We start from the raw sequence: 22,379 nt of genomic DNA, 5'->3' as shown, positions 1-22,379 counted from the left end.
CAGCCGCGACCACGTCAGTTGGGCTTGTTCGTTGCAGGATTCAACTGCTGAGGGTCCCAGGGCGCCCCTTGTTATAGGTCGACTCCTCTTTGATGTCCGGAGTCCTCACGGGCAGGGGTCTTAGCGCCTGGGGTCGTTTGTTGGGGGTTCCTGCCACGCGGCCCTTTGATCCTTTCAAAGCGGGGTCGGGAGGGATCCCAGACACGCAGCAGGCGTGGAGCCAGCCCTCAGGGTGGCCGGAGGGCGATCAAAACCATCTCTGGGGAGGAGGCCAGGTGTGAATGAAACTACTCCTCCCTCTCCTGCTCACCAGGAGCTCTCTCTCCCCCCAGCCGGCATGGCGCGACTAGGGGTTGCGACTAGGGGTTGCGCTTGGGTCGAGGCGGCCAGCGGGGGTGCGGGGCCGGGTACTGGAGGCCGCGAGGCCGGGGTAATGGGACGGGTGCCTGGCGTCGGGAAGATGGAGGGGAGGACAGGGGTAACCCCGGGTTCTGGGTCGGGGAGGCTACGCTAGTCAGTGTAGTGTGGGGTGTAGGGGGTAGCCTGGGGTCGCTACGGGTCTGAGTGGGCCACGCCACGAGGCCGGGTCCAACACGCGTCCCCCTAGCTGAAGGCCGGAGAGAACTACCCATCTTCTTGGGTGTTCTCTTCGCTGAGGCGGAAGAATCTCGAGAGGCCGTCAGCGTTGGCGTGGTCATTGCCAGGGTGATGCTCCACTGTGAAGTCCATCCCCTGGAGGGAGATGGACCATCGTAGCAATTTGGGGTTCTCCCCCCTCATCTGCATGAGCCACCGTAAGGGTCGATGATCTGTCTGGACTCGGAAGTGGGTTCCGAAGAGGTAGGGTCGCAGTTTCTTTAGGGCCCAGACTACGGCGAACGCCTCGCGTTCAATGGTTGTTGGACCCGGCCTCGTAGAGTGGCCCTCCGTGCCCCCGCACCACCGAAACCTGGTGCCTGCAGCCCAAGCACACGGCCCAGCCGACCCTTCCCGCCAGGACACCCGCACCAACCCCGGACATCCCCGTCCATGGCCTCTCTCCTTTCGGCCACCCCGGGCCCGCGTGCCCACTCCATGCAACAAGATGGCCGCCCGGCCCCAGCGCGACCCGGGCCTCGAGGCACCACTCCGGCTGGAGGACATCACGCTTCCAGGGGATGAGAGCGGGAGGAGCAGTTTCTATCGCACCTCTAACTCCCCTGGGACGATGGGTTTCGATCGGCCCTCCGGCCTCCCTGCGGGCTGGCTCCGTGCCTGCTGGGTGTCTGGGACTCCTCCCGACCCGGCCCTGAAAGGATCAAAAGACAATAGCAGGAAACCCCGACAAGCGGCCCCCAGGTGACAAGACCCCTGCCTGCACAGACTCCGGACATCAAAGAGGGGTCGACCTATAACAAGGGGTGCTCTGAGACTGTCCGGCAGATTCGACGCTGGAACAACGAGAGCCTGCCGACGCGGTCGCGGCTCCTGGAACTTGAACCTACCTGAGCCCTGCTGAGTGACTCGCGGCTCCCGGAAGATCGTAAGACCTCCAAACTCGTACCTGAGCCCTGCTGAGTGACTCGCGGCTCCCTGAAGATCGTAAGACCTCCGAACTTGTACCTGAGCCCTGCTGAGTGACTCGCGGCTCCCCTGAAGATCGTAAGACCTCCGAACTTGTGCCTGAGCCCTGCTGAGTGACTCGCGGCTCCTTGAAGATCGTAAGAACTCCGAACCTGTACCTGAGCCCGCTGAGTGACTCGCGGCTCCCCCAGACTCTCACGGTCCCGCCGGACCCCGACTCCGACCACGTATCCCCCAGCTCGAGGATTGTGAGCTGTGCGCCGGATACATCCCTGCTTTTAACCGTTACCAGAGACAGTCCCCGCTACCCCCCTACCTTTCCGAGACTCTTGAGCCCGTGCTCACCTTGTACATATTTGCAGTGATACCTATTTGATAAAGCTTGTTTTCTGAGAATACCCAGTGTGGTCTCTGTGTCGTGTGGTGCCAGAAGTACGATCCTAGTTGCGAGATTCCTCCCCCTGGGGAATCTCTCGCCAGTGCCCGGCTACAATACTACACGGGTGGGACTCAGGGTAGTCAGGACCCCCCTTCCGGGCTCCTCTGAGGTCGCCGTCTAACATTGGTGGCAAGCGACGGGATTCGGGCCCATCACCTAGAGATCGTACAGTGAACAACGGACGCACGTCCAACAAAGATGGCAGAAGGAAGCGCCATGAGCTCCGCAGAAACCAACGCCAACAGAGTGTTCCAGGTGGAGCATCTAGAAGAATACACACACAAAGAGCTAAAGCAATTTTGCAAAGAACTTAAAATCGCTACCACTGGCCTCAACACTAAGGAAGACTTGCAGAAAGCACTGAAAACTTGGGTGGAGACCGGGGCCTCCCGCCCGGAAGGCACGGGGGAGCGCCCTGACGAAGCCGAACCCCCTCCAAGTGAAAGCAGCGACAATCAGGTGCGAGGCATTGTACCAGACGGGGGCCTATCCCCGGAAGAACTCGCGGACAGAGAGAGAAGCCGCAGTCATGAACTCGAGTTAGCCAAACTCAAAATCGAGGGCGAATTGAAGTTAGCGGAGAAAAAGCTAGCGGTAGAGCAAATGCGCGTACAAGGCGAACTGGAAGAAAAGAAGCTCCAACGGGAGCACGAAGGAAGGAAGCTCCAACTGGAGCACGAACGCAGCTTAAAGGAACTCGAGCTCAAGGCCCGAAATGAGGACGGGAGGCCCTCGGGAAACCGAGAGACGGCCCCCCCGGCGGAACAGAAGGTCCACATCCCCAAGGATGTGGTCAAAGAATATTATAAAAACGATGACATTCAGCAATGGTTTCGGGCCTACGAGGTCGCCATGACCTCCCATCGGATTCCACAGAAGGACTGGGGGGCGGGGTTGTGGGGGCGGTTTCTGAGCGAAGGAAGGGACACCCTGCTCGACCTACCCCTCTCCCTGCAGACCTCCTACAGCCACATGAAAGAGGCTCTCCTCACAAGATACGGCCTCACCCCAGAAATGTACCGCCAACGGTTCCGGGACTGCAGGAAGATTCCGGGCACCACCTGGGTGGAGTATGTAAACTTTTTTAGTCGGGCCTTCGATGGGTGGGTCAAGGGCAGCAAGGTCACCACCCTGGCCGAACTCACTGATCTCATGTTATGGGAACATCTGGCTGCGAACTGCTTCATAGAGCTACGTCAACATCTGCTGGATAGCAAGCTCACAGATCCCCGGAAGCTGGCTGTGGAGGCCGACCGCTGGACCAACACCCGGGTCTCCCGGGGCATGGTAGGAGAGTACCCCCGAACCAGTCAGGGACCACCCCGCCAGAGAGGGGGAGGGAACCAGGGAGGGCTGAGAGAGTCCCAGCCTAGCCCCCGAAGACACCACCTCCACCTTTCCCGGCGCCCCCCCCACCAGTAACAGGGCCCCCTGGGAGACGAGGACACCGGGTGACCGTCACATGTTTCCGTTGCCAGAAACCCGGGCACTACGCCAATGACCCAGAGTGCCCCATGGCCACCCAAGTCACCCCTGCGAGACGGATAGCCAACGTAGCCCTGGGGGAGGAGGCTGAGGAAGCCGAGGAGTGGGAACCCGCCGCTATGGCCCTAGTATCCCTGGGAGATAGGGAAATGATCCCTGGTAGCCTCCTACCGTCCAACACACAGAAATATGGGCAGCTCGTCAAGATCAATGGCCACCAGGTAGAGGCCCTGCGGGACACCGGGGCCAGTATCACCGGTGTCCTCAGGCACCTAGTTCCCGAGGAGCAGATCCTCCCCAATGTCTTTTGCCCCGTAATATCCGCAGACAATAGGGAAAGTATGTGTCAGGTAGCCCTGGTGCCATTTGAGTGGGGAGGGGTGATAGGTAAACTCAAGGTGGCCGTAAGAACCTCCCAGCCGGTCGACTGCCTCCTAGGGAACGACCTGGAGAGTTCTCCCTGGAAGCACGTAGAACGCAAGGCCCACCTAGGAATGATGGGACTCCCCGAGTGGGTGTGTGCCACCACCCGATCTATGACAGCCCGACTCACTCCCCGGAGAGAAGTCGAGGGCACCCCGGTCGAAGAAACCCGTACCGTCCCCGCCGAGGGTCCTCCCGTTCCCCCATCGGAAGGGTCCGTCGCCAGCGACGAACCCGCACCATCCGACCCCGCCCCGGTCCCCGAGTTGGGGGATCTACCCGAGTTGGCCCATTGGCGCCACGAGGGCGGGCCCACCCGGGAAGAATTTTGCCGGGAGCAAGCCACCTGTCCTTCCCTGATCGGGCTGCGGCGCCAGGCCGAGGGCCAAGCCGCAGGTGACCAGACCGGAACGCACCGAATCTATTGGGAGAATAACATCCTGTATAGTGAGCAGAAATCGGTGGAACTGGGATCCGGACGGGTACTGGTGGTACCCCTCCGCTTCCGAGATTTCCTCCTGGGCTTAGCCCACGATGTCCCCCTCGCCGGTCACCTGGGTCAGGACAAGACCTACAGCCGTCTCGTGACCCATTTTTATTGGCCTAAGATGAAAGCAGCGGTAGAGGCACACTGCAAGTCCTGCCCCACGTGCCAAGCCAGTGGGAAGAGTGGGGGGAAGCGCAAGGCTCCCCTCCAACCCTTCCCGGTCGTCAGTACCCCCTTCGAACGAGTCGGAATCGACATCGTGGGGCCACTGGACCCCCCCACCTCCCAAGGTCACCGGTTCATCTTGGTCCTAGTAGACCACGCCACCCGCTATCCGGAGGCTATTCCCCTACGCACCATTACGGCCCCCGTGGTGGGCCGGGCCCTGATGGGGATCTTTTCCAGGGTGGGTTTCCCCCGCGAGGTCGTGAGCGATCGCGGAACTCATTTTATATCAAGGTATATGACGTCCCTGTGGCAACAATGTGGGGTGTCCTATAAGTTCACCACCCCGTACCATCCCCAAGGGAACGGCCTAGTAGAGAGGTTTAATAGGACTTTGAAAGGGATGATCGCTGGCCTAGAAGAGCCCCTCCGGCGTAAGTGGGACGTCCTGCTCCCCTGCCTCTTGTTCGCTTACCGGGAGGTCCCCCAGAAGTCCTTAGGGTTCAGCCCGTTTGAATTACTCTATGGACACCCCGTCCGAGGTCCCCTCAGTTTGGTTAAGGAAGGGTGGGAGGCAGCACCCCAGACCACCCCCCGAGATGTGTTCCAATATGTCCTGGCCCTCTGGAACCAGACCAGGAGGTTCCGAGAACTGGCCGAGGCCAACCTGGAGGCGAGTCAAGAAGAAATGAAGCGCTGGTACGACCAGAATGCTACTCTGGTCGAGTTCCAGCCGGGCCAGCAGGTGTGGGTCATGGCCCCCGTGAAGCCTGGCGCCCTCCAGGACCGATGGACTGGGCCCTACAAAGTGGTTGAGAGGAAGAGTCAAGTCACCTACTTGGTGGACGTCCAGTCGCCTCGGGATCCCCTCCGGGTCCTGCACGTGAACCGCCTCAAGCCTCACTTCGTGCGGACAGAACTGAGCCTCCTGCTGGCCACCGATGACGGGGCCGAAGATGAGTCGGATCCCCTCCCGGACCTCCTGTGTGTCAAGGAGCAGGATGGCTCCGTGGAGGGAGTGAACCTCTCCCCAGCCCTCACTGCCCAGCAACAAGCGGACTGCCGCCAGCTCCTCAGACAATTTTCCGACCTCTTCTCCCTGACCCCCCGGGTCACCAACTGGTGTGTTCACGATGTGGACACCGGGGACAGCCCGCCGGTGAGACACCGAGCCTACCGGGTTCCTGACCGGGTCCGGTCCTGCATTCAAGCTGAAGTCTCGAAGATGTTGACCCTGGGGGTGATCGAGCCCTCTGACAGTCCCTGGGCCAGCCCCGTGGTCCTGGTTCCGAAGGCAGCAGCCCCCGGTGTCGCCCCCGAGCTCCGGTTCTGCGTGGATTACCGGGGGCTCAATGACATTACCCGAGCCGATGCCCATCCCATTCCACGAGCCGACGAGCTCATTGACCGACTAGGGGCCGCCCGGTTCCTCAGCACTTTCGACCTCACCTGCGGCTACTGGCAGATTGCGCTCACCGAAGGGGCCAAGGAGCGGTCTGCTTTCTCCACCCCCGATGGGCACTACCGCTTCCGCGTGATGCCCTTCGGGATGAAAAATGCCCCGGCCACTTTCCAGAGACTGGTAAATAGGGTCCTGGCCGGGCTAGAACAGTTCAGCGCGGCCTATCTGGACGACATCGCTGTCTTCAGTTCAGAGTGGAGTGAGCACCTCCAGCACCTCCGGAGAGTGCTAACCGCCCTGCGCCAGGCAGGCCTCACCGTAAAAGCCAGCAAGTGCCAGATCGGGCAAGGATCCGTAGTCTACCTGGGGCACCAAGTCGGGAGTGGCCAGGTCGCCCCTCTACAGCCAAAGATCGACGCCATCCTGGCCTGGGACCCACCCATCACCCAAACGGAAGTCCGAGCCTTTCTGGGACTCACGGGCTACTACCGCCGATTCATTCGGGGGTATGGCAGCCTGGTCGGCCCTCTCACTGAACTCACGTCTAAAAAACAGCCAAAGAAGATGCAGTGGACGGCTGCCTGCCAGGAAGCTTTCGATGCTCTAAAAAAGGCCATGTGCACTGCCCCCGTCCTCCAGGCTCCCGACTACACCAAGGAGTTCATAGTCCAGACCGATGCCTCCGAGCATGGCATTGGGGCCGTCCTGTCCCAAGTGAATGATCAAGGCCTAGACCAGCCCGTCGCCTTCCTCAGTCGGCGGCTGCTACCCTGACAACAGAGGTGGAGCACCATAGAGCGCGAAGCCTTTGCCGTGGTCTGGGCACTCAAAAAACTACGACCCTACCTGTTCGGCACTCATTTCAGAGTCCAAACTGACCATCGGCCCTTGCGATGGCTCATGCAGATGCGAGGAGAAAACCCCAAGCTACTGCGGTGGTCAATCTCCCTCCAGGGAATGGACTTCACCGTAGAACACCGCCCTGGTACGGACCACGCCAACGCTGACGGCCTCTCCCGGTTCTTCCGCCTCAGCGAAGAGAACCCCCCAAGGTGATGGGCAGTTCTCTCCGGCTTTCAGCTGGGGGGGACGCGTGTTGGACCCGGCCTCGTAGAGTGGCCCTCCGTGCCCCCGCACCACCGAAACCTGGTGCCTGCAGCCCAAGCACACGGCCCAGCCGACCCTTCCCGCCAGGACACCCGCACCAACCCCGGACATCCCCGTCCATGGCCTCTCTCCTTTCGGCCACCCCGGGCCCGCGTGCCCACTCCATGCAACAAGATGGCCGCCCGGCCCCAGCGCGACCCGGGCCTCGAGGCACCACTCCGGCTGGAGGACATCACGCTTCCAGGGGATGAGAGAGGGAGGAGCAGTTTCTATCGCACCTCTAACTCCCCTGGGACGATGGGTTTCGATCGGCCCTCCGGCCTCCCTGCGGGCTGGCTCCGTGCCTGCTGGGTGTCTGGGACTCCTCCCGACCTGGCCCTGAAAGGATCAAAAGACAATAGCAGGAAACCCCGACAAGCGGCCCCCAGGTGACAAGACCCCTGCCTGCGCAGACTCCGGACATCAAAGCGGGGTCGACCTATAACAAGGGGTGCTCTGAGACTGTCCGGCAGATTCGACGCTGGAACAACGAGAGCCTGCTGACGTGGTCGCGGCTCCTGGAACTGGAACCCACCTGAGCCCTGCTGAGTGACTCGCGGCTCCCGGAAGATCGTAAGACCTCCGAACTCATACCTGAGCCCTGCTGAGTGACTCGCGGCTCCCTGAAGATCGTAAGACCTCCGAACTTGTACCTGAGCCCTGCTGAGTGACTCGCGGCTCCCCTGAAGATCGTAAGACCTCCGAACTTGTGCCTGAGCCCTGCTGAGTGACTCGCGGCTCCTTGAAGATCGTAAGAACTCCGAACCTGTACCTGAGCCCGCTGAGTGACTCGCGGCTCCCCCAGACTCTCACGGTCCCGCCGGACCCCGACTCCGACCACGTATCCCCCAGCTCGAGGATTGTGAGCTGTGCGCCGGATACATCCCTGCTTTGAACCGTTACCAGAGACAGTCCCCGCTACCCCCCTACCTTTCCGAGACTCTTGAGCCCGTGCTCACCTTGTACATATTTGCAGTGATACCTATTTGATAAAGCTTGTTTTCTGAGAATACCCAGTGTGGTCTCTCTGTGTCGTGTGGTGCCAGAAGTACGATCCTAGTTGGGAGATTCCTCCCCCTGGGGAATCTCTCGCCAGTGCCCGGCTACAATACTACACGGGTGGGACTCAGGGTAGTCAGGACCCCCCTTCCGGGCTCCTCTGAGGTCGCCGTCTAACAATGGTGCTCCATCGTTGCTCTCGGGGCAGTAACCTTTGGCTATTGAAGGCCACAGGCTGATCTACGCCCTGCTCATTGAGCTGGGAGAGGACGGCTCCGATGCCATGCTCGGAAGCATCCGTTTGGACCACAAACTCTTTGGAGTAATCGGGGGCTTGGAGTACAGGGGCTGTACATACACATGGCGAGTTTTAGGGTGTCAAACGCCTCCTGGCAGGCAGGGGTCCACTGTACCTTTTTAGGTTGTCTTTTGGACGTGAGCTCCGTGAGAGGTCCTATGAGGCTGCCGTGACCTTGAATGAACCTCCGGTAGTAACCAGTGAGGCCCAGGAAGGCTCGGACTTCGGTTTGGGTGGTTGGTGGCTCCCAGGCCAGGATGGCGTCAATCTTAGGTTGGAGAGGGGCGACCTGCCCGCTGCCGACCTGGTGCCCCAGGTAGACCACCGATCCTTGCCCAATCTGGCATTTGCTGGCCTTCACTGTGAGGCCGGCTTGGCGCAGGGCGCCCAAGACCCTCCGGAGGTGCTGGAGGTGCTCACCCCATTCGGAACTGAATACCGCAATATCGTCCAGATAGGCGGCGCTGAATTCTTCCAGCCCGGCCAGGACCCTATTCACCAGTCGCTGAAAGGTGGCCGGGGCATTTTTTATCCCGAATGGCATCACTCGGAAGCGATAGTGCCCATCCGGGGTCCAGAAGGCGGACCGCTCCTTGGCGCCCTCCGTGAGTGCAATCTGCCAGTATCTGCAGGTTAAATCGAAAGTGCTGAGAAACTGAGCAGCCCCAAGGCGGTCAATGAGCTCATCTGCGCGAGGGAGAGGGTGAGCGTCTGCGCGGGTGACCGCATTGAGCCCCCGGTAGTCCACGCAGAACCGTAGTTCGGGGGCCACACCAGGGGCAGCTGCTTTCGGGACCAGTACCACGGGGCTGGCCCAAGGACTGTCTGTGGGCTCGATCACCCCGAGCGATAACATCTTCGATACTTCTGCCTGCAGGCCCGGACTCGGTCGGGGACGCGGTAGGCTCGGTGCCGCACCGGTGGGCTGTCTCCTGTGTCCACGTCGTGGACGCACCAGTCGGTCACCTTGGGGACGAGGGAGAACAGGTCAGAGAACTGGCCCAAGAGCCGGCGGCAGTCCTCGTGTTGTCGGGGTGTGAGGGAGGAGGAGAGGATCACCCCCTCTACGGAGCCGTCTTTTTCCTTGGCCCGCAGGAGGTCCGGAAGAGGCTCCGTTTCCTCTTCCGCCCCGTTGTCTGTGGCCAGGAGCAAGCTCAACTCTGTCCACACGAAGTGAGGCTTGAGGCGGTTCACATGGAGGACCCGAATGGGGTTCCGAGGGGACTGGACGTCCACCACGTAGGTCACCTGACTTTTTCGTTCGACCACCTTGAAGGGCCCGGTCCATTTGTCTTGGAGGGCGCACAGCTTCACGGGGGCCATCACCCAGACCTGCTGCCCGGGCTGGAACTCTACCAGCGTGGCGTTCTGGTCGTACCAGCGCTTCATTTCCTCCTGGCTCGCCTCGAGGTTGGCCTCGGGCAGCTCGCGAAACTTCCGAGTCTGGTTCCTGAGAGTCAACAGGTACCGGAACACGTCCTGTGGGGGGTTCCGGGGTGCCGTCTCCCACCCCTCTTTGACCAAGCTCAGGGGGCCTCGGACTGGGTGCCCATACAGCAGCTCAAATGGGCTGAACCCCAAGGACTTCTGGGGGACTTCCCGGTATGCGAACAGGAGGCAAGGGAGGAGGACGTCCCACTTACGCCGCAAGGGCTCCTCGAGACCCATGATCATCCCCTTCAGAGTCCTGTTAAACCGCTCCACTAGACCATTGCCTTGGGGATGGTAAGGGGTCGTGAATTTATACGAGACTCCACACTGTTGCCACAGGGATCTCATATATTTGGAGATAAAAGTGGTACCTCGGTCGCTCACGACCTCTTGGGGGAACCCTACCCGGGAGAAGATCCCCATTAAGGCCCGGCCCACCACGGGGGCCGTGACGGTGCGGAGGGGGATGGCCTCCGGGTATCGGGTGGCATGGTCCACTAGGACGAGGATAAAGCAGTGACCCTGGGCGGTCTTGGGGTCCAGGGGCCCCACTATGTCAATTCCGACTCGCTCAAAGGGGGTACTGACGACTGGGAAGGGTTGGAGGGGGGCCTTGTGCTTCCCTCCACTTTTACCACTGGCTTGGCACGTGGGGCAGGACTTGCAGTGGGCCTCTACGTGGGCTCGCATTTTTGGCCAATAAAAGTGCGTTACTAGGCGATGGTAGGTCTTGTCCTGGCCCAAGTGGCCGGCCAGGGGTACATCATGGGCCAAGCCCAGGAGGAAGTCTCGGAAGCGGAGGGGTACCACCAGGACCCGGGCTGACCCTAGCTCGGCAGCCCGCTGTTCGCTATACAGGAGGTCATTCTCCCAATACAATAAGTGGGTTCCCGTTTGGTCGCCCGCGGCTTGGGCGGCGGCCTGCTGCCGGGGTCCGACCAGGGAAGGACAGGTCGCTTGTTCTCGGCAGAACTCCTCTCGGGAGGGGCCCCCTTCGTGGCGCCACTGGGCCAACTCGGGCAGATCACCTAACTCCGTGATCTGTGCGTGGTCGGGCTGGACGGACCCGCCGTCGGCAGGGGGCTCTTCTCCTGGGGATAGGGTGTGACGTTCAACAGGATCATTGCCGGGTTGGGCCACGGAGGGGGTGCTGGGGGCTTCGTCCTAGACTCCCCCGCGGGGGGGTAGTCGGCTGCCATGGATTGGGTGGTTGCGCACACCCATTCTGGTAGACCCATTATCCCGAGGTGGGTCTTGCGCTCGACCTGTCTCCAGGGGGAACTTTCCAGGTCGTTTCCTAGCATGCAGTCCACAGGTTGTGTGGTTCAGACAGCCACCCGCAAGGTTCCGGTTACTCCCCCCCCCCCCCATTCGAATGGTACCAGGGCCACCTTACACAAACTCTCGGTGTTGTCGGAAGCTATCACAGGGCAAAAGACATTGGGGATGATCTGATCCGCTTGGACTAGGTGGCTGAGGTCACCAGTGATGCTCGCCCTGGTGTCGCGGAGGGCCTCCACCGGGTGGCCGTTGACCTTTACAATCTGGCGGTACTTCTTGGTGTTTGCGGGTAGGGGGGCCCCGGGAATCATATCTCGATCTCCTAGAGAAACTAGGGCTATGGCTGCAGGTTCCCATCCCTCGGGGTCCTCAAACTCCTCCCCTAGGGTCACGGTGGCCATGTCGTGGGGGGTTTCTGGGCCATGGGGCACTGAGGGTCACTGGTGTAATGCCCTAGCCGTTGACAGCGGAAACAGGTGATATTTACCCGGGGGCCGTGTCGGCCGGGGGTGGCGGCACTGCCTGGTGGAGGAGCTGGGAACCCCGGGGGTGGGTTCCTCGGGGGGCTACGCGGGGGCCCGGGTGGGAACTCCCTCTGTCTCCCTTGATTCCCCCCCCCTCTCTGACGGGGAGGTCCTTGCTGGCTGCGGGTGTAGTCTCCTACGGGGTTCCGGGGGACCCGGGTGTTTACCCAGCGATCTGCTTCGACGGCCAGCTTCCTCGGGTCTGTGAGTTTGCTGTCGAGCAGGTGCTGGCATAGTTCTACGAAACAGTTGGTGCACAAGTGTTCCCAGGCAATGAGGTCGGTCAACTCTTCGAAGGTGGTGACCTTGCTGCCCTTGATCCACCCTTCCAGCGCTCGGCTGTAAAAGTTTACGTATTCCACCCAGGTGGTGCCTGGGATCTTTCGGCAGTCCCGGAACCGCTGCCGATACATTTCGGGGGTGAGGCCGTATTTCGTGAGGAGGGCCTCCTTCATGTGGCTGTAGGATGTTTGCATGGAGGCCGGTAGGTCAAGGAGGGTGTCTCGCCCTTCGCTCAGGAATCGCCCCCACAACCCGGCCCCCCAGTCTTTCTGTGGAACGCGGTGGGAGGTCATAGCTACCTCGTAGGCTTTGAACCACTGCTAAATGTCATCATTCCGGTAGTACTCTTTGACCACATCCTTAGGGATGTGGACTTTCGTTTCCCCCAGGGGCGTGGGTTCTCGGCCCCCCGAGGGTCGAGCTCCCTCGCTCCGTGCTCTGAACTCTATTTCCTTCAAGCTGCGCTCGTGCTCCAGCCGAAGTTTCTTTTCCTCGTGTTCCCGTTGTAACTTCTTTTCCCCCTAGCTCCCCTTGTACTCGGAGTTGTTCTACCCTAGCTTCTTCTTGGCTAGCCTTATCTCACCCTCTATTTTCAGTTTGGCCATTTCTAGTTCATGATTTCGGTCCCGTTCTCTGTCTGTGGCGTCTTCCGGGGACCAGCCCCCACCCGCTGCGTTGCCTTGTGCTTGGGGGTTACTGCTTGTCCTCGGGAAGCTCCTGAGCTCGTCCGGCCGCTCTGTCTCCTCACCTAGTTCGTCCAGTCGGGGGAGGGTGGCTCCGGACTCCACCCAGGCTTTCAGGGCTTGTTGCATGTCTTCCTTGGTGTTTAGACCAGTGGTAGCGATCTTCCGTTGTTTGCAAAATTGTTTCAGCTCCTTGTGTGTATATTCTTCTAACCGCTGTACAGAAAACGTGGCGCTCGCGTCTGCTTCCGTGGTGCTCATGGTGGCATCTTCTGTCGTCTTTGCTCGGTAGTGCGTCAGCCGTTCGTTATACGATCCCTAGATTTCAGGCTTGGATCCCGTCGCGTGCCACCAGTGTTGGAAGGGCTAGCCCCAGGGGAGGACAGAATATGTGCTTGACCACCCTGCGCCCACCCTTCCGGGAGAAATAGCCGAGCACTGGTTGGAGACCCCTTCAGGACTGGGTCTCACACTTCGGATCGTACACGCTGCTTCAGTACCAGGCAACACAGAGACACCACACCGTAGATTCTGGAATACGTATGCTTTATCTAGCAATATCAGGATCTTTATGATCCGCAGGAATATGTACAAGAAGAGCCAGGGCTCACAAAGTCTCGGTTGGGGTTGGGGTAGCGGGACAGTCTTGGGATCTGGGTCAATGCGGAAGCGTATCCGGCGCACAGCTCTCAATCCTCGAGCCGGGGGATACAAGATGATCTTTGTGGTCCAGCCGGACCGGAATGTCTCTTGTGCGGGTGTCCACTCTGCAGGACTCGAGTCCGGGCGTCGGAGGTCGGACAATCTTCCAGGAGCCGCGAGTCACTCAGCAGGGCTCAGCGTTCTCTTAGGGTTCAAGGTGAGCCGCGACCACGTCAGCAGGGCTCGGATGTCGTTAGGCAGAAGTCCGTCTCTGCCAGGTAGAGCCGCGACGCTGTCTGCGGGGCTCACCAAGGTTCCAAGAGTTCCGTAGGATATTGTGGGGATGTTCTTCAGCCGCGACCACGTCAGCAGGGCTTGTTCGTTCCAGGATTCAACTGCTGAGGGTCCCAGGGCGCCCCTTGTTATAGGTCGACTCCTCCTTGATGTCCGGAGTCCTCACGGGCAGGGGTCTTAGCGTCTGGGGGTCGTTTGTTGGGGGTTCCTGCCACGCGGCCCTTTGATCCTTTCAAAGCGGGGTCGGGAGGGATCCCAGACACGCAGCAGGCGTGGAGCTAGCCCTCAGGGTGGCCGGAGGGCGACCGAAACCATCTCTGGGGAGGAGGCCAGGTGTGAATGAAACTACTCCTCCCTCTCCTGCTCACCAGGAGCTCTCTCTCCCCCCAGCCGGCATGGCGCGACTAGGCCGGGGTTGCGCTTGGGTCGAGGCGGTCAGCGGGGTTGCGGGGCCGGGTACTGGAGGCCACGATGCCGGGGGAATGGGACGGGTGCCTGGCGTCGGGAAGATGGAGGGGAGGACAGGGGTAACCCCGGGTTCTGGGTCGGGGAGGCTACGCTAGTCAGTGTAGTGTGGGGTGTAGGGGGTAACCTGGTGTCGCTACGGGTCTGAGTGGGCCACGCCACGAGTCCAACACCTTCTAACATTGGTGGCAAGCGACGGGATTCGGGCCCATCATCTAGAGATCGTACCATAAGCAGCGGACGCACCACCGGCAAAAACGGCAGAAGGAAACAACATGAGCCTCGCAGGCCACTTGGGCCAAGACAAAACATACAGTCGCCTAGTGACTCACTTTTACTGGCCGAAGATGAAAGCAGATGTAGAAACCCACTGCAAGTCCTGTCCCATGTGCCAGGCTAGTGGGAAAAGTGGAGGAAAGCGCAAGGCTCCCCTCCAACCCTTCCCGGTCATCAATACCCCATTCGAATGGGTAGGAATCGACATCGTGGGGCCCCTGGACCCCCCCGACCTCCCAAGGTCACCGCTTCATCCTCGTCCTAGTGGACCATGCCACCCGATACCCGGAGGCCATCCCCCTACGCACCATCACCGCCCCCGTGGTGGGCTGGGCGTTGATGGGGATCTGTTCCCGTGTGGGTTTTCCCCGCGAGGTCGTAAGCGACCGCAGGACGAACTTTATCTCTAAATACATGACGTCTCTGTGGCAACAATGTGGAGTGTCCTATAAGTTCACCACACCGTAACACCCCCAAGGGAATGGCCTAGTAGAGCGGTTTAACCGGGCTTTGAGGGGGATGATCGCAGGCCTGGAAGAGCCCCTCCGGCGCAAGTGGGACGTCCTGCTCCCCTGCCTTTTGTTCGCCTACCGGGAAGTCCCCCAGAAATCCCTGGGGTTCAGCCCCTTTGAGTTACTCTACGGGCACCCCGTCCGGGGGCCCCTCAGCTTGGTCAAGGAAGCATGGGAGGCGGCGCCCCGAGACCCCCCCCCCCCCCCCCCTGAGATGTGTTCCGATACGTCCTGTCCCTCCGAAACCAGACTAGGAAGTTTCGAGAAATGGCCGAGGCCAACCTGGAGGCGAGCCAAGAAGAAATGAAACGCTGGTACGACCAGAACACCACTCTGGTCGAGTTCCAGCCGAGCCAGCCGGTATGGGTCATGGCCCCCGTGAAACCTTGCGCCCTCCAGGATAAATGGACTGGGCCCTTCAAAGTCGTTGAGCGGAAGAGCCAGGTCACGTACTTTGTGGACGTCCAGACCCCTCGGGACCCCCTTCGGGTCCTTCACGTGAACCGCCTCAAGCCCCACTTTGTGCGGACGGAGCTGAGTCTGCTGCTGGCCACAGATGACCGGGCCGAGGAGGAGTCAGATCCCCTCCCTGACCTCCTGTGTACCGAGGAGAAGGATGGCTCCGTGGAAGGAGTGAACCTCTTTCCATCCCTCACTTCCCAGCAACGCGAAGACTGCCGCCAGCTCTTAGGGCAATTCCCTGACTTATTCTCTCTCGTCCCCAAAGTCACCGACCGGTGTGTCCATGACGTGTACACCGGAGACAGCCCGCCGGTGAAGCAACGAGCCTACCGAGTACCTGATCGAGTCCGGTCCTGCATCCAGGCCGAAGTCTCGAAGATGTTGACCTTAGGGGTGATCGAACTCTCAGACAGCCCCATGGGCCAGCCCCGTGGTACTGGTCCCGAAAGCAGCAGCCCCCGGTGTCGCCCCAGAACACCGGTTCTGTGTGGACTACCGGGGACTCAATGAAGTCACCCGAGCCGACGCTCACCCCATCCCCCGAGCAGACGAGCTCATTGACCGCCTCGGGTCGGCTCGTTTCCTCAGCACATTCGATCTGACCTGCGGATACTGGCAAATTGCGCTCACGGAAGGAGCCAAGGAGCGGTCCGCCTTCTCCACCCCGGATGGGCACTATCGCTTTCGCGTGATGCCCTTCGGGATGAAAAATGCCCCGGCCACTTTCCAGCGACTGGTGAATAGAGTCCTGGCCGGGCTGGAAAAGTTCAGCGCTGCATATCTCGACGATATCGTGGTTTTCAGTTCCGAATGGAGAGAGCACCTCCACCACCTCCGGAGGGTGCTAACGGCCCTGCGCCAGGCAGGTCTCACAGTAAAAGCCAGCAAATGTCAGATTGGGCAAGGTTCGGTGGTCTACCTCGGGCACCAGGTCGGAAGCGGGCAGGTCGCCCCCCTGCAGCCTAAGATCGACGCCATCCTAGCCTGGGAACCACCCACTACCCAAACGGAAGTCCGAGCCTTTTTGGGCCTCACCGGCTACTACCGAAGATTCATCAGGGGGTACGGCAGCCTGGTCGGTCCCCTCACGGAACTCACGTCCAAGAAACAGCCCAAGAAGGTGCAGTGGACCTCTGCCTGCCAGGAGGCGTTCGATGCCCTGAAAGCGGCCATGTGTACTGCCCCCGTACTCCAGGCCCCCGACTACTCCAAGGAGTTTGTGGTACAAACTGATGCCTCTGAGCATGGCATTGGGGCAGTCCTGTCACAGGTGAATGACCAAGGCCTAGACCAGCCCGTAGCCTTCCTCAGCCGAAGGTTGTTACCCCGAGAACAGAAGAGGAGCACCATTGAACGCGAGGCGTTCGCCGTAGTCTGGGCCCTCAAGAAACTACGACCCCATCTATTCGGCACTCATTTCAAGGTCCAAACTGACCATCGCCCCCTGCGATGGCTCATGCAGCTGCGAGGGGAAATCCCCAAACTATTGCGGTGGTCAATCTCCCTCCAGGGGATGGATTTCACCGTGGAACACCGCCCTGGTACTGACCACGCCAACGCTGACGGCCTCTCCCGGTTCTTCCGCCTCAGCGGAGAGAACCCCCAAGAAGATGGGTAGTTCTCTCCGGCTTTCAGCTAGGGGGGGACGCATGTTAGACCCGGCCTTGTGGCATGGCCATCCCTGACCCCTGGCCACACCCCCTGACCCGTACACCTCATTCAGTCCCCAGTACACGGCCTAGCCGGTCCTGCCCACCAGGACCCCCACACACCCGACCCGGACTTCCCTGTCCGTGGCCTCCATCTTCCCAGCACCACCGGGCCCGCGTGCCCTCATCCTGCACCTACGATGGCCGCCCGGCCCCAGCACAACCCCGGGCTAGAGGCGCCACCCCGGCTGGGGAACATCGCGCTCCCATAGAGTGAGAGAGGGAGGAGCAGTTTCCATCACACCTCTGACCTCCCCTCGGGAGATGGGTTTCGATCGGCCCTCTGGCCTCCCTGAGGGCTGGCTTCACGCCTGCTGGGTGTCTGGGACTCCTCCCGACCCTGAATGGATCAAAGGACGACATGGCAGGAAGCTCCAACGAGCGACCCCCCCAGGTGCTAAGACCCCTGCCTACACAGACTCCGGACATCAAAGAGGTATATCAAGGGGTGCTCTGGGGCTATCTGGCAGATTCGACTCTGGAACGACGAGAGCCCTGCTGGCGTGGTCGCGGCTCCCTGGCAACCTTGGAACACCTGAGCCCTGCTGAGAGACTCGCGGCTCCCCTGAAGATCGTAAGACCTCCGAACTTGTGCTGAGCCCTGCTGAATGACTCGCGGCTCCCCTGAAGATTGTAAGACCTCCGAACTTGTGCTTGAGCCCCGCTGAGTGACTCGCAGCTCCTAAAGACTCCTCTGGTCCGGCTGGACCGCAGCGTATCCCCCGGCTCGAGGATTGTGAGCTGTGCGTTGGGTACGCCCCTGCATCTATCCGGATCCCCCAAAGACTGTCCCGCTACCCCCTTCCCTACCGAGACTCTCTGAGCCCGAGCTCTATTTTGTACATATCTACCGTGGTGATCATAAAGATGTGACGAAACTGAATAGATAAAGATCTGTTCCCTAGAACCTACCGTGTGGTGTCTCTTTGTCGTGTGGTGCCGTGTGTGCGATCCTAGATACGGGACTCTTCCCCCTGAGGAGTCTCCCGCCAGTGCCCGGCTACGATACCCCGAGGGTAGGCCCCAGAGTGTTTAGGTGATCTCCCTGACCTCCCTGGGGTCGCCTTCTAACAGTGCACAAGCAAATGTTAGCATCTGGCAAGGCGTCTAACAATAAATAAAAAGGATAATGTAAGCATATACATTACATAAGAGCCTGATGATGGATTGGTGATGAACATATCATCTCATCTATTTTATATCTTAAACATGATTTTTCTGATGTGAATTATGAATATATCAGTGATTGACTTTTATAGGCCCTTTCTTAGGGAGTTGGCACCTGTTTATGCCCTCCGCTGTAAGTGTTAACCATAGTTAATTGCCCTTTATATAGGTATAGACCGGTACTAAAGGCAAGAGTGCACAATGAGAAAATGTTTCATTAACTGCTGACGCCCAACTGTACCTGGACAATAAGACTTTAGCACACTTCCACCTATTCTCACACAACACAGGCAAATTGACTTTCCCACTGCACCTGTCTGCCTCATACTCTCATAGAACTTAGAATGTAGAAAACACTTGTTAGTCTTCACATTTGCGTAACTGATGACATTACTCCACAGAGTACTGATTCAAGTTGTATGTTTAAAATTAAAGTGTATGGTCAAAACACATCCCTCACAGATTTTAAAGCTGACATTGGTAATGGATTTTCTATTTCATACCTAGCTGCAAATAATCTAAATACCTTTTTGGTATTCAGTTTTGAATACATATTTTACTCTACTATTTGGTTTAAAAGATTTTCTAAAAGGTGTACATTTATATTACAGAGACGTTAAAGGCCATCTTAATTATGAACACCGAGTGTTCAACAGTGAAGAATTTCTCAAAACAAGAGCACCGGGGGATCAGCTATTTTACAAGAAGGTAACTTTTTGTTCGTAGTACATTAATTTTATTTTTACAGTTTCTAAAGCATTTAGCATGGCTCTAAGGGCATCAGAGTGTGGAACACGAGTATTTGCATACACAATAGGATTATAATGAAATATGTTGAAGTTTAGTATATAAAATGTTTGGACATTGAGTACAAAATACATGATCAAAAGAGCCATATTTTATGGGATTTAGTCATCCGGATGTAGGGGACGGCAGCCATAGGGGATGGGACTTTGATAGTGAAATAGAAGCAAGATTGAGGGAGGGTAATGGGAGAGTGTGAGGGAAATTTTAGTTAAGGAGCAGGAGCTTTGCAGGTGTATGTTGGAAGGGCCGATCTCAGGGGGGTTACAGAACACGTTCCTGACCACCCCGTGATCCACCTCTCCCAGAATCAGGCCGAGCACTGGCGGGGAGGCCCTTTCGGGAAAGGGTCTCATACTTAGGATCGCACGCGCTGAGCTTGCACTACTTGACAAAGGGACACACCACACAGTAGGTTTCAGTAGAACGGAGCTCTTTATCTATAGATTCTCTGGATCTTTATGATCTGCGAGGTAGCCTTTGGTCAATACAACAAGCGTTGGTAATTTCTTGACAGGAGGTTGGGGTAGCGGGACAGTTTCTAGGTTCAGGGTCAATGCTGAGTATCCTTCGCACAGATCTCGAGCCGGGGGACTCGGTACGGTCTCGGGTCCAGCCGGACCGTATCCTTCGCACATCTCTCAATCCTCGAGCTGGGGGACACGGTACGGTCTCGGGTCCAGCCGGACCAGTGTACTCTCTAGCATGGACCACGTCCGCAGGGCTCCGGCAGGAATGAACTGTCGGTCGGGTGATCTTCAGGGAGCCGCGATTCACTCAGCAGGCTCAGCCGGTCTTAGGGTTGGGGGGGAGCCGCGAGTCTCTCAGCAGGGCTCCGGTGTTCTCAGTGTTCTAGGGAGCCGCGACGACGTCAGCAGGGCTCTGATGGTTCGGGCAGAAGAGGGTCTCTGCCAAGCGGGAGCCGCGACGAAGTCAGCAGGGCTCATCAGGTTTCCAAGGGTCGGGTAGCGTCCTTCTTTTTAGATTCGTCGAGCCGCGACCAGGTCCGCAGGGCTCTGTTAGGTCCAGGTCTTCTCTGTTTTAGTCCCCTCAGCACCCCCTGTTATATATCTTCTTCTCTTTGAAGTCCGGCGTCCTCGCAGAGAGGGGTCTTGGCGCCTGGGGGGCGGTGTGTTGGGATTTCCTGCCGCTTGGCTCTTTGGTCTTTTCAAGTTGGACCGGGAGGGACTCCAGACACCCAGCATGCGGGGAGCCAGCTCCCTGGGGGCCCGGAAGGCGATCGAAACCCTCTTCTGAGAGGAGGTCAGAGGTGTGACAGAGACTACCCCTCCCTGTCTTGCTTGGGGGGGTTCTCTCTCCCTCGGCCGGGCATGGCGCGTTTAGGGTCTAGGTTTCGCTGGGACCCCGGGCCGGCCATCGGGGACATCGGGACATGGTGGCCGGAGGTCTTCGGTCGCTACTGGGTGGGGAGGCAGGGCGGCGATAACCAGGGATCAAGGGTGGTGTACGGGTTGGGCTGGGGTGCTGATGGTCAGGGAGGCCCACGCCACAAGGCCGGGTCCCACAGTGTAAAACCAACAGCAAGCTAATGCGTTACTGCTGCCAGGCAGGACTCCAGTCAGCATTGGTAAGTTAAGGTATCCCATTATATCAAATAAATAAAGGGGAGGTAGGGCAGCAGGTAATGAAAGGGAGCATTGATTGCCGCAACATCCTGAAATATTAGATAGCAGTAGGCATGTCATTTGAGGGCGTGAGCATGTTGAGTGATGAAAGGCTGTAGAACCTGGATAGCAGATAAAGTGCTAGCATTCATAATGATAGAGTAGACTAGAGCACAAACAAGTAATCCCTGCATTTGATTGTATTACACACACTTTATCTCCACCATTACCTGGTTGTACCCTGGAGTAGAGACAGAAACTTGTGAAGGAGAAAGCTACCTTGCAGGGCAAGGGAAGAACGCTACTGGAGGATAGGCTTTACTCACTTTCCTTGAAATTGAGGGAGGTTTGCTAAGCTTCCCCACCTCTGGTTTTGAAGTCGAGAATATATTTCCATTGTAGAGGTGCTGTTTTGGCGAAGAGAGATTTGGGCTATGCAACTATATCTGCCGTATCTTTAACTAAGCTGTTGGCTTTTCTGGGCCGTCGCTGTTGCAAAGTTGTTCCCTCAATGTCAAAAGACATGGGGATCTTGCAGATAGCTGTGCAAAGCTCTTCGATTCCTTAAATATGGGCACCATAACTCTACTGAGACGGCATCACCTTGGAAAGTAGAAAGTACTACTTGATCAATTCGGTGCCTTTTAGTCCATTTTTTTACATACTGTGAAGTTGGCCTGGTATATGATATCCACTAATTAAAGTGGGCACCTTGCACCAGTCCAAACTACCCTTATGGTGATTTAAGAGGTCAAAGGTAAACTTAGAAAGCTATCCAAGTGGTAGCTGTGGCGAGCAGCCTTCAGGCTTAGTCTTGAATGAATGTAAGCAGCTTGTTTTACCAGAATGCAAACTTATTGTATTGGTTAAATGAAAGGAGAACCACACAATCTTTATAAGAATATATATATATATATATATATATATATATATATATATATATATATATTATTATAACCCCTTAAATACCTCACAGTATCTGCTACACGCAGATAAACACAAAGCACACAATACTATAGCACAGAAACAATCGTAAGTAGCACGAATACATAGTGGACTACCGGGGGAGACCAAACCATATAAATAGTGGTATAAGAACCACGACTCGAGTCAAGACAGTGTTTAGAGAGTAGAGTATCGCTGGGACCTCAAGGAACCACCCAAGGTGACTAAGTAGGGACTTCAAGGAGGATGGGTGCAGTGTGACAACACGACTGCGTGCTACGTACAATTCAATGGGAGAGTTGCGGTTGCAATTTTAAAGTTTAAGGGCCCTCCCTAGTGGATTACGAGGAAACCCTTTGGAACATAGAAGGTTGGAGAGCCACCCCACCCATGGATACCAAAGTACGAGAGTTACCTATCCCAGAGGAGCCGGGTGCATAGGGCTGAAGTGGCGTCGGAAACCTCCGTCGTTCTCAATGGGAGTCTTTAAAGAAATGCCACTGCTGGAAAGAAGAAAAGTGTCCGGTGGAATCTCCAGGTGGATTCTTGATGGAAGGAACCTGAAAGCAGAGGGGACAGAGTCTGGGTCACTCGAGTGACCGGGGGCTCGGTAGACAAATGCCTACTGATGTCGGATGCTTAAGGTGCGAAAAAGGAGACCATGACTCTATAGCTGCAGGAACCAGGAGACGTCGAGGACGACCAGGAGCCGGATACGAGCTGTCCCACGAAGGATGTCGAGTGCTGAGGGGTCGGTGTCTGGCGGGAGCACCAACAAGCCTTGGCAATGGCAACCCACGAAGAAGGTCAAGAAAGGTTACGGTCTGGCTCAGCAAGGACTAGAGGACTCACCACAGCAAGGGGAGTCAG

The 22,379-nt window shown here is 58.0% G+C and overlaps 1 protein-coding gene across 2 annotated transcripts in view; it reads left to right on the top strand.

Annotated features, from left to right (window-relative positions):
- Positions 1–22,379, top strand: part of DENND3 (DENN domain containing 3) — a 757,020-nt gene that overhangs the window by 344,266 nt on the left and 390,375 nt on the right. For both annotated transcript variants that reach the window (XM_085604830.1, XM_085604832.1), the window contains exon 10: positions 18,747–18,843. In XM_085604830.1, the coding sequence (XP_085460956.1) occupies positions 18,747–18,843 (97 nt within the window). The remainder of the gene's footprint in view (positions 1–18,746; positions 18,844–22,379) is intronic.

Source organism: Triturus cristatus, chromosome 5_1, assembly GCF_964204655.1.
Source record: "Triturus cristatus chromosome 5_1, aTriCri1.1, whole genome shotgun sequence".
Taxonomy (NCBI): domain Eukaryota; kingdom Metazoa; phylum Chordata; class Amphibia; order Caudata; family Salamandridae; genus Triturus; species Triturus cristatus.
This window is presented reverse-complemented; position numbering and strand designations above follow the sequence as displayed.